The following is a 12,602-nucleotide window of genomic DNA, read 5'->3' on the forward strand; positions in this document are numbered from 1 at the left end:
AAAGAAAACCTACTGACTGGGAAAAAATATTTGGCAATACCATCTCAGAAAAAAGTCTCATAACAAAAGTTTATAGAATACTCCTGGACCTCCACAAGAAAGTCTGATAACCCATTTATAAAATGGGCAAAAGACATGGAAAGAATCTTCACAGAGGAAGATATTCAAATGGCCAACAGACATATGAAGAAATGCTCCAAATCACTGGCAGCAAAAGAGATGCAAATCAAAACCACAACAAGATACCATCTCACTCCAGTAGCAGTGGCAAAGTTTATTAGGACAGCAAGTAATAAATGTTGGAGAGGATGTGATGAGATAGGAACTTTTTTACATTGTTGATGGGATTGTGTAATGGTACAACCACTCTGAAAGGCAGATTAGCATTTCTTCAAAAAGCTGCACGTAGAAAGAAATTCCATATGATCCTGCTATTCCACTGATCTCTTCTTGTATTCAAATCATCTGTAGTTTTATTTGCCACTTAGTCCAGGTATCATTTAGAGGCAAGGATAGTGAAACTTCATCTTATTTATTTTGGACATATTTTAAAGAGGAGTCAGTCCTTAAACAGAGATATCATGCCAGGAAAAGTAGAGGGTCACCGAAAGAGAAGAAGACCCTCAACAAGATGGACAGACTCAGTGGCTACCAAAATGGGCTTGAACATGAGAGATCACAAGCATGGTGTAGGATAGGGCAAGGTTCAGATCTCTGGTTTCTATGGTTGCTATGAGTGGTAGTCAACTTAATGGCACCTACCAATAATTATTCCTCAATTCCTGAGGAGTAATGATGTCAGCTTGAAGACTAAAGTGTGTCTGATTCAGGCCACAGTCTCTCTAATCACTTCCTATACATCTGAGAGCTGGACACTGAAAAAGATGACAGAAAAAGAATTGATGCCTTTGAGCTGTGGTGCTGGAGAAGAGCACTGAATATCCAATGGATGGCAAAAACAAACAAACAGAAAAAAAAAACCCCAAAACCAAACCCACAACCAAACCCCAAATATGTCTTGGAGAAAGTACAGCCAGAGTGCTCTTTGGAATCAAAGACGATAAAGATTCACCTCACATACTCTAGGCATTTTTCTAGGAGCAGCTATTTGTTGGAGTGGGATATAATGCTCTGAAAGGCAGAGGGTTGGCGAAAGAGAGGAAGACTCTCAACCAGGGGGACTGACTGCCGCAACATGCTCTAGTGTGTCAGGAGGAGTGAGGATGGCACAGGATAGGACAGCGTTCAGATCTGTTGTTCACAGGTTCACTACAGGTCGTACTCGACTCGACAGCACCTAACAGCAACACCACAAACCAACAATTATAAACCATGGATTTCTATTAACCCCTTGTAGCAATTCTGATTCTTCACTGTCTTCAACTAATAACTCCAGAAAAAGACAGTTGTCATTCTCACTGCCACATCCCCAGGCCCTAGAACATAAACCAAAACCTTTTGCTGCAAGTCAATTCCTGCTAGTAGTGACCCTTCAGGACATAGTAAAATGGCCCCATAGAGTCACCTCAGCTGTAATCTTTGCAAAAGCAGACTGCCATGCCTTTCTCCTGAAGAGCAGCTGGAAGGTGTGAATGGCACTCTTTCTGTTAACAGTCTTCTGGTCCCTAAGAAGTGCTCTATAAATCTCTTCTGAAGGTAAAAAGGATGATGTAATCTCTTATGGTCCTTTGCAGTTGTAGATCTATAATTACTTTGAACTCTTTTGAACAAACTGGTTTGTACAATGACTCAAAACTATGGTCATTTTCTAGATTCTGAGATTACAATCATGACACTTCAAAGGATGTACAATTGTGCCATCCATCAAACGACTGGGATGAATGAAATTGGACTTTTGGTTTTAAAGACTACACTCCCTAGAATAGGGTTCCCTTACATGGAATTCCTTTTCAGTTAGTACTAGAAGTCCCCACCTTGAACCCGTTTTGGAACTGGGGAAGGCATAAATTTCTATTCCATAAGTTGTATACTGATGTGTTTAAATCACGGGCCATTAAAGAAAACCTCACTCTTAGCTGCTTCTCCCAATAAAGAGTAGAGGATCATTTCTCTCTTGCATTTTGCCTTTTATTTGGTCTCAGTTACTGATTTGACCAATAAAACATAGTAGTATGTTGGGACTACATCATGAATAAAAATTTAAGCCTTGAAGCTTTTGCCCAGGTCTTTTGGGAATGTTCTCTCTGGACACCCAGTGGCCAAGCAAGATGGAGAAACTACCTGTAAGTGATGATTGAGCATAACCACCAGCCCAGCCCAGGCATGTGAGTGAAGACGCTAGCTTAGGAGTGAATCCTCCAGTGCAGCCACCTCGCTACTGTATGGTTCTGAGACAAGCCACCCAGCCAAGCCCTTCCTCAATTCATAACCCATAACATATAATTGTCTTAAACCACTGGGTTAGGAAGTAGTTTGTTACATAACAATAGAGTTTTACTTAAAAAAGAAATCACCACAGTAGAAAAGAAAAAAAAAAGCTAGACTGCTTCAGGCTTTATTAGTGAGTACATATTTAGAGGTATTTTTTTAAAAACCAACAAACCTCAAAGCTCAGTGTCCTAGTATCAGAAATGTCTGGTACTTAACTCTGCACTGAGTTTCCAGGCTGTCAGTCTCATGAATGAAGACTGCCCATCTCTCTCCTGCGGCGCTGCCAGGCGATCTGAACCCCCAGAGAGGCTCGAGCTCTGGCTTCCACACACTGCACCACCAGAGTTCTCTATTCTTTTTTATATATTTTACCAAAGCTCATTCAGATCAAGGCAGGAAACAACTAAAGGATCACCTTCAATATCACTACTGGCCCAGAACTCACACAAATGTCTTTTTCTCAATTATTCCTATAAACTAGAGCTTTGGAAATATAAATATGGCTCAAGGTATTCCCTATGTCCAGTGACTGCTCTACCCAGAGATCTGATTCTTAAAAAAGAGATTTGAGTTATTGAGATACAAACTTTGAATAATTCCTATTACTAGAACACAGGCCAACCAAAGTTATCTGACATTTATCCAATGCCCAGTCACAGCTTTCACTGGGATGCACAAGTTACAGAATTGTGTTACTGGGAAAATGGTACCTGTTTTCGTCAGTCCATCATTCTGAAGGCAAGGGGAGGAGGGGGAAAGAGCATTCTACTCCAAAAAACGTCACTAAACCCTAACAAACACTGGTAGGCTCTAAGCCAGAAATGAAAATGTGTGCAGTTCTATCACAAAGACTGACAGATCTAACTGCAGAACAATGACTGCTGGCCACACAAATTCAGGAATTTCTGAAATTATTCTCAGTCAGATGCTGCTAGAACAAAAACACTCCATGGTAGAGGGCCCTCTTCTTTGGAAAATCCTTTTGTTTGAACAAAGATGTTATTATGAAAACAAAAGCTTCCCAAAATGGAGAGGCATTTTCATCACTATCAGTATGAATATCTCTTTCCCCAACAATAGTCATTTTAGGATCTGAGGGTAAGCCGCTTCTAGGAAAGCACAAAGCTCACTTGCTGCCCCTCCTAGTCCCTCTTCCCTTATCTCTTCCAGTCATATTTGGCTCTCCAGGAAAATCCAGAACCGCTTCACATACTCAAGGAGGTAAAGGGGATAAACAGAAACACATATGGGGGGGGGGGGAAATCTATAGTAATAAATGTTCCAGAAAAGTGTCATTCTTTTTATACAAACTGTTACCTCAAAGTACACCTAATAATATTCCATCACCCATATTTTTCATAATTTACATTCACACTTTATACAGGTTGTTGTTGTTATGTGCCGTCGAGTTGTTTGCGACTCATAGTGACCGTATGTACAAAAGCCCTAAACTCTGCTCTGTCCTGTGCCAATCACACTGTCTATGACACTCCCATCCCAATTGTTCCAGTCACTGAATCAATCCACCTCATAGAGGGCCTTCCCCTCCTACGCTGTCCCTCCACCCTACCAAGCACAATGTCCTTCTCCAAGGACCTGTCCCTCCTTGCAACATGTCCAAAGTATGTTAAACGGAACCTCAGAATCCTTGCCTCCAAGGAGTAGCCTGGTTTAACCTTCTCCAAGATGAATGTTTGTTTTCCTAGCAGTTCATGGTACCCTCAATACTCTTCCCCAGCACCAAAGCTCAAAGGCATCAATTCTCCTTCTATCCTCCTTAGTCATTGTCCAACTCTCTGATGCATAACAAGCGATAGCAAAGACCATGGCCTGTATCAGACACACCTTAGTCTCCAAAGAGACACCATTGCTCTTCAGTACTTTGGAGTATACCTTATACCGGTATACAACTACTTAAAATTCAAGAAAAAATAACCCTTAAGAAACCCAAAGAAAACAAACCTTAAGAAAAACATCCTATAAGGAAAACTTAAGAATGTGATAATGGTAAATGCTTTTAAGAGAAATTATCATCTTCCAACTTTGTAAATACATATTTTACCATAAATTAATTCATGAAAAATAACATAAAATCCTATTAAAAGGAACCAAAATTGAAGGTCAACACTTAGGTCACTGGAGGATATGGAAATACATCTATTTTTAAAAAAAATAACTCCAGAATTTAATTAGAGAAAGGAAGATTAATAATCTTGGATAAGAATAAGGAAAAACAAACCATTTCCTTAACACAGAAATCCTTCCTTCAGCAGCAGTAAATCATCACGTCAGAATAGCCCATGTCTAAAACTATGTGTATTCATATACCACATTCACCATCAAATCTAACTATACTTAGGGGGAAATCACATTGAATTGAGGCCAGGGCTGCACAGCCAATTAACTGTAAGCACTATCAGGAAGGTGTACACATATGAAAAGTTGAAATGGCAAAAGTTGTGTGATACATTTACAAAAAATAGTTGATACTAACTGCTTACATACAACCTCACATATTTGGATTCTTAGTTTGCAAGTTTAAAATCATGGTTTCATCGGAGATCCCAGTAAATTGGCCTAGTTTCTATTATACCTCCTACTTTGCTTTGTAGTTGCCAGGATTTTAAAACTTTGCAAAGGGCCATCAAAGTAAAACAATTGTACTTTATTATCCTGAGGCAACAGAGGAAGAAGGAGAATTAGGAATAGGAGAAGGAAATGGAATGTGTCACTAATTATTTCTATTAACAGCTGCCTCTTTTGCCAGGAACTCAATGGTGTCCAGCTCCATTATTGAACATTTTGATGGAAAATTCTATACAAGAACCCTGATCAAATAGGGGGAAACGCAAAATAAATTTTCAGATTCTCATGGAATTTACCTTTCTGATGCCCTGACAACCACACAGTAGTTGTCGCTGTAGCTGTGGAGACAGAGGGAACTTCGGAGGTGTAGTCCACACAGAGGTGCACCGCTAGCCCACAGGCCATGTGTCTCTGGCAGTTTAAATCTACTAACAGCTCAGAAGAGAAAGAAAGGCAATCTCCTCTCATGTCATTTATGGCTTCAGAAACGCAACAACTATGAGTCGGTTCCCACTTGATGGCAATGACTTTGACTTTCTGAGTAGGTAATGAATGTTTGCTTTGAGCAATGTGTTCTTTCAAGAACTCTAAGAGCTCGGACTGAAATAGCACATCAAAATACTAGCTTTGAAATTTAGAGGACAGTGATTTTATGTGAAGGAGCCTTTGCTGTGTAGTAGGTAATGTGTCAGTCAGCTAACCAAAAACTCAGGGAATGGAGTCCATCACCCAAGCACTCAGTGGGAGACAGACAGACTATCTCCTCCTGCGAAGACTTAAAGGGGCGGGAAGCTCCTGGGGGTGTGCTATCAGTCAGAACAGACTCCATGGCCAAGGTTTGGTTTGTGAGTTGAGTTTATACTGAGTTGGGTTGAGGAGGAACAATTCAGAAAAAGAGGATGGGAATGGCCACACGACTTGAAGAGTGTAATCAGTATCACTGAATTGTGCCTACATACATTGCTGAATTGGCGTATGTTCTGCTCAACAAGAACCACTGAAACATTTAAAAAGAAAACAAATATGCTTGCATTTTGGTTCTGAACCATTGACAATCAATAAAATGAAAGCAAATTAAAGAGGAATTTAAGAAATGGAGCAGAATACATAAATCACGCTCTTTTTGTTTAAATGAACATATTAGAGGCTCCATCTCTTCGAGCTCTGAAAGCTGTTACATAGATGTTAAATTCTAAAGAAAAAGAGTGTTTTTTTAGGTTAATAATGAAAGTAGGTTTGACTAAATGCCAAATCACATGATGCTAAGTTTCTCATACCTTCTCTCTATCCAAGAAAGTCAAGCCCTGCTTAAAGTCTTCTCTGATGCAAAACTACAACTGATAGGTGAAACGAATGTATCTCAAATTCATTCCTTCAAATCTTAAGGGTGATCTATCACATGCGGGCAGACAAGACCCTGAATACTGTCTACCAGTATATGGAGAACTTATCTTTCTCATCTAAAATGGTCATATATTTTATTTAAAAAAGCCTTTAACCTAATATAATTGGGGGGGAGAATACGTGATATACAGAAATTTAATTATAAGATTCTCCTTAAAGTCCCAAATATGGAAATAATTTTTTAAAATAATTTTAAGCATTAATTTTTGTTTGTTAGTTAACAAATGGTCCTTTGTTGAAATCTTTTCATCTGTAATTCTTAGCTAGCTGGGCATTCCACAGTACCACTGTTGATGTCATCTATGATGATCTCCTCAATAGTTCCAGAGAGTTCTCTGGCTAAAGACCAGTGTGGCGTCTGCCGGCAATGCCAACAATCTCATCCTCAGTGATCCTTCTGCTCTGTTTCCTTCTTTTTCTGGCTGGGTCCTCAGAGGCACAAGGCACCACCTCATTCTGGACCTGTCCACTCTGAATGGTCAGTTTCACAACAACCCTTAGTCTTTTCCAGTTGCCAGTGACCTTAGAAATGTCATCCCCAACCTCTTTTGGAGACAGACCTAAGGGGCCAATCTTGGGGGCCAGAGCAGATGTGGCACCGACTTCCCCACTGGTACACCTCGGGTACACAACTAAGATCTTTTTGGGGTCAAATTTGGACAGCATAGCAGAGGGTCCTGATGCTGGTTAAACCCAGATGTAGGATGACTGAAAAAAGCTCCACTAAAGCCTCCTCTGACCCAAGAGCCACAAATCAAATCAATGAAATAACTTTTTGCAATTTCAAGAAACTTTGTGATAATCTAATCAATTCATAAATGTGTTTAACAAATAATTATTGATACCTCATTAAATATACAAAGGCACAACTTTGCTTGTTGAAAGTGTCAAGGACTTGAAACATTTGTTGATAAAGTTGTTATTGTAGTTGTTAAGTGCCATCGAGATGAGCACAACTCGCAGTGACCCTATCTATGAACACAAGATCTGAGCCCTGTTCTACCTTGCACCTTCCTGCCACCAAGAGCCCTTACAGCAGTAACTGCATCAATCCACCAGGTCGAGGGTTTTCCTCTCCTCCACTGACCTTCCACCCTTCCTATCATCATGTCTTCCTCCTAACACCATCCCCAAAGTACATGAGGCGAACCTCATCATTCTTGTCTCCAGAGAGCACTCTGGTTGCACACTCTCCAAGACATATCTGTTTGTTCTGTTGGTCGTCCATGGGATGTTCAATGCTCTTCTCCAACATGTGAGCTCAAAGGCATCAATTCTTTTCCTATCATCTTTATTCATTGTCCAGCTCTCAGATGCATAGCAAGTGACTGAAACGACCATGGCCTGAATCAGATGCACTTGAAACATTTATTTATGAAGAATCAAAAATTACAGCCTTCAGTATGAACTCAGTATAAAAAAAAACAAAACAAAAACAGGACTCAACATATTGAAAAAGGAACATGATAAAAGGGGGAAAACACTGAAATCGTCAAGGATTTAATTTTACTTGGATCCATAGTCAATGTCTTTGGGAGCAGCAGCCAAGAACTCAAACACTACATTTCACTGGGCCAATCTGCTACACACCATCTCCGAGGTATTAAACAGCAAATATCCCTTCTTGAGGACTGAAGTTCACATAACCTGATCGCAAGGTATCTGCAATCACCTCATGAGCACGCCAAAGTTGGGCAACAAGAAAGGAAGTCCAAAGAAGAATTGAGGCATTTAATTCATGATGTTAGCAAAAATAAATAAACTGAATATTCTGTGGAGTGTCAACAGAAAAATCACATCTTTCTTGGAAGAAGTACAGCCAGAATGCTCTTTAGAAGCCCAATGTTGAGATGTCATCTTGTGAATTTCACATGTGTTTTGGAAGGGCCTGACTCTCGAGGGAATTACACTTGGTAAAGTAGAGGATCAATGAAAAACAAAGACCCTTAACAAGATATAGTAAATGCCCAGTGACTTCAACAGTGGGCTCAAACGCAACAACAGTCACGCGGATGGAATAGCAGAGGTTCGTTCAGATGTACATAAGGTTTCTAGGTTGAATTGTGCCTAAGAGCAACAACATAGGGCAGGCACTTTCCTAAGATCTGAGAATACAGAGTATTAAAGAAGTCTTGCCTCTTATAGAGTCTACAGAGAAGCATAAGCAAGCTCAAGGAAGTACAGAGAATTACCTCAGCTTGTATTGAATGCTATGGGGGGAGGGGGGGAGAGGGAGAAAATAAAAGTAGATATTACGAAAAGTCCCTGGGAAGAGGGACAGGTGGACTGAGCATGTAGACCTCGCTGAGGAGACTTGACCTAAATTATCAAAAGAAACTAACTGTTAAAGCAAAACTGGCAGACAGAAGGAACAGTAGAACAAAGGCCACATGACACAGGCTAAGTTGGTGGAGTAGAGACAGAGACTTGCGTGTGGGGAGCACAGCTACTACAGAAACAGCAGGTGTTCTCAGATCACAGAGGGCCGCAAGGGCTCTAGCTGAAGAGTTCAATTTTCTTTTCAGTGCAATGAGAAGACCTCAGAAGAGGGCTTTAAACAGAGGACTAACATAATACGATTTGTATTTTTAAAGATGGTCTGGTTGCTATACAGAAAATGGATCTTCTGAGAGAACACACGAGGTTATAACCTCTGGTGGATAAGTAGACACTATTTACAGTGCATTTTAGAAGACATGTTAACAGAAAAGATATGGGGAAGGGCCCAGTCTTGATTCTGTTCCGTTGGTCTATATGACTGTCATTGTATCAGTAGCATGTTTTTGTTTTGGGGTTTTTTTTTGTTGTTGTTGGTTTGTTTTTGTTTTGGGGGGGCTTTGGAGGGTTTTTTGGTTACTACCACTATGTAGCAGATTTGAGGTCAAGAAGTGCTATGCTTCTCACTTCATTTTTGGTTTAAAGAAGTGCTTTGCTTATTCGGAGTCTTTTTCCTTTCAAAACTAACTTGACAATTTTCTTTTTTATTTCCTTTAAACATAGATTTTGTATCTGTGTAGGGATTGTGATGGACATGTATATTGCTTTTGGTAAGATTGTCATATTCACATACACACAAAAAAGATATGAGGAAGGGGAGGAAGGAAGCAAGTTAGACTGGGGAAAAAAAATAAAGGTTGATTTGTATGTTTTTTGGCTGGAACAACTGGGTGCGGCTGTTTGAAATATAATAGACACAGGATGACTTAGGGAAGAGAAAAGGAAATCAAGATTTCTGTTTGTTGTAGCTCCCTAATTTCAGAGATGAGAACAAGTAGTTCTGAACCTGTAAATGACAATCAAATAAGCATAACTCACTAGCCGGAGAACCTGAATAAGAAACTGGCCTTCTACTTTTGAATCCAGAAGTCCTTCAAATAAAATTGGACACTGAGATGTCTACAATTTAAAAGGAAGGTCTGGTGGTTTAGTGGCAAGGAGTTGTACTCACAACTCAAAGACACAATGTTCAAATCCACCAGCTTCTCCGAAGGAAAAAGATGGCCAAGCTCCTCCCAGGAAATCTACTGCATCTGGAAACCCACCAAAGGGGCAGCTATGAGTTGGTTTGAATTTGTCATACAACAACAACAAAATTTAGACGTTCTACCTTTGTTATGCCCAGTTATTCACACTGTTGTTGTCATGGACTGTCAAGTCGGAACGGACCCATAGCTGACCCTTCAGAAGCTTTTCAGAAGCAGCTGATTGCACAGGAGGAGACTTCCTATCCATCTCCTGAAGAGCAGCTGGTAGCTTCAAACCACACGAGTTTGGATTGCTGCTCAGCTTCTTGTCTCTGGGCTACCTAATCTCAAGATAAATAATACACTTTGAAATCAAAAGCACAGATGAATGTTACACATGTGAAATAATTTACAGAACTATACACACATATATTCACATACATAAAAAATACAAGCAAAAATTTTCCAAATAAGGTCAGTATGTGGCTTAAAAGTATGGCACCAATACTGATACTGGTTTTCACAATATACTTTAATTATATAAAATATTATTATTGGGGGGAACCTGAGCAAAGGATTTCTAGAAATTCTGCACTATATTTGTAACTTTTTGTCCTAAATTATTTCAAGGTAAAATCTAAAAATATAATTTTAAAAATGCTACTTGTTCAAAGAAACAGTACATAGAATCTACGGCAGGCAGAACCAGAATTTGACATTAAACTATTGTATCTTTTTCATAATATCACTACTTTCATTTTAAGTATTTTTTAATTTTTGCTTTGTGATAGATAATATAAATAGCAGATGTTAACCAATTTAAAGATTTCAAAATAATTATGTGAATTATCTATTTCATTACTTAACTTTTATAAAGCACAATTATTCCTACAACCATTCTTAACTCTCCATTTTTTTGTTATGCAACTTATCATTTAATAACAATTTTTTAAAATTACATTTTTTTAGAAAAAAAAATTCCTTCATTAGTATACAATTCCCACATCCCTTCCCCCCACCCCCCACCCCGAGTACACTTCTCTATGCAACCTTAATTCTGGATTCCTGTGCTAACCATAATACTCAATCATATATCACTTCTAATCTGTTCTTTCCCTCATCTGTTTCAATACAATATACATAATTTATCCAGTTTTTTCTGTCATACCCCCACCCTGATGTCAGATCCATTCTACAACAGTGGCACCATGCAGTATTTGTCCCTTTGTGACTGAGATAGTTCACTCAGCATTATGTCCTCCAGGGTCACCCACTTTGAATAATATTGCATGAGTTCCTTGGTTTTCAATGCTGCGTAGTATTCCATTGTATGGATATACCACAGCTTCTCTATCCATTCATTTGTTGATGGACCCTTAGGCTGCTTCCAACTCTTTGCTATTGTAAACAAAGCTGCAATAAACATGGGTGTGCATATTCTGAGTTGTTCTTCCTCCATTAATATAAACTCATCATTGTTCCCCAGGTTTCTAATCTAATCTTTCAGTTACTGTTATCAATTTGATATCATACAGATGAATTTTAAGAAAGGAAAATGCTCAAGGCATATATTTTTTTTTTCTTTAATTAGTCTGAACAACTGTTTGGTTGTAAAAAGTGAAATGGAAAGCATAAAGATCTATACTGTAGGTATTCTTGTTAGGTGCCTCCGAGTTGACTGTGACGCACATCAACCCTGTGAATAACAGATCTGAATCTCACCTTACCTATCCCATCATCACAATCTCCATTATGCTCAAGCCCACTGTAGCAATTATTATGTTGATCGTCTTGTTGAAGGTTTTCCTTTCTTTCACTGACTCTTTACCTTTCCTGGCATACCATCTTTTTCCAAGAACTGGTATTATTGTTGTTGCTGGTGGTGGTGGTGGTATACACCATCGAGTTAGAAATGATATATAGGAGGTTTTCAGAGGCAGCTAATCACAGAGGAGATTGTCCATCCTTCTCCAGCAGACCAGCTGGTGGATTTGAACCACTTGCCTTTGAGATTACAGCACAGTCTTAGCACTAGACCACCAGGGCCCCCTAGAATTGGTATTTAGTGACCTTCCATGGATTGGTATTGGTCCTTTTTAATTAGATAATCATATTGTCTATTATGCTGGGAATGACAACAACAACAACAATCATATTGTCTATTATGCTGGAAATGACAAATTTAAGAGGAATGGTAGTGCTTTCATCATCAAAAAGAATAGTTCAATATTGGACCTGAAGTACAATACCATCAATAATAGAATGAAATCTATTCGTATACAAAGAAGGCACATTAAAATATCTACTATTCAAATAAGTACACCAACCATCTACTATTCAAATGAATACACCAACCACAAAAACCAAAAATTAAGCAACTGGTAGTTTCTACTGACTTCTACAGTCTCAGATGTATCAAATATGCTCAAGACGTATATTATAATAACTAGCACCGGAAACATAAAAGTTTGAAAAATGTGGTGTGAAGGGTTTATGTTCAAAATGGCTTTCCTGGCCATGGACTTGGCCTCTGCCACATGCCTGGGCAGGATCATACAAATAGGGTATGATAGTCTACCCACAAGGGGATTGGCTAGTCTTGCTACTGAGCAGATTCAGCAGCAGAAACTGAAAAACTCCATACCAACAGGAAAAAGAAATAGCACATATACTTCAGAGCCAGGGATTCCTGCATCAGCCAGACCAGGGTCTACACAAGAACAACAGAAGCCTTACCAGAGGTCCAGAGGCTGACAT

General features: G+C 39.2%; 1 protein-coding gene across 1 annotated transcript in view; it reads right to left on the reverse strand.

Annotated features, from left to right (window-relative positions):
* Positions 1–12,602, reverse strand: part of CRADD (CASP2 and RIPK1 domain containing adaptor with death domain) — a 331,731-nt gene that overhangs the window by 285,232 nt on the left and 33,897 nt on the right. The window contains exon 2 of the mRNA XM_006898481.1: positions 2,796–2,806. Within this exon, the coding sequence (XP_006898543.1) occupies positions 2,796–2,806 (11 nt within the window). The remainder of the gene's footprint in view (positions 1–2,795; positions 2,807–12,602) is intronic.

This window comes from Elephantulus edwardii, unplaced genomic scaffold (genome assembly GCF_000299155.1).
Source record: "Elephantulus edwardii isolate Elephantulus edwardi_28Jun2011 unplaced genomic scaffold, EleEdw1.0 scaffold00231, whole genome shotgun sequence".
Lineage (NCBI taxonomy): Eukaryota > Metazoa > Chordata > Mammalia > Macroscelidea > Macroscelididae > Elephantulus > Elephantulus edwardii.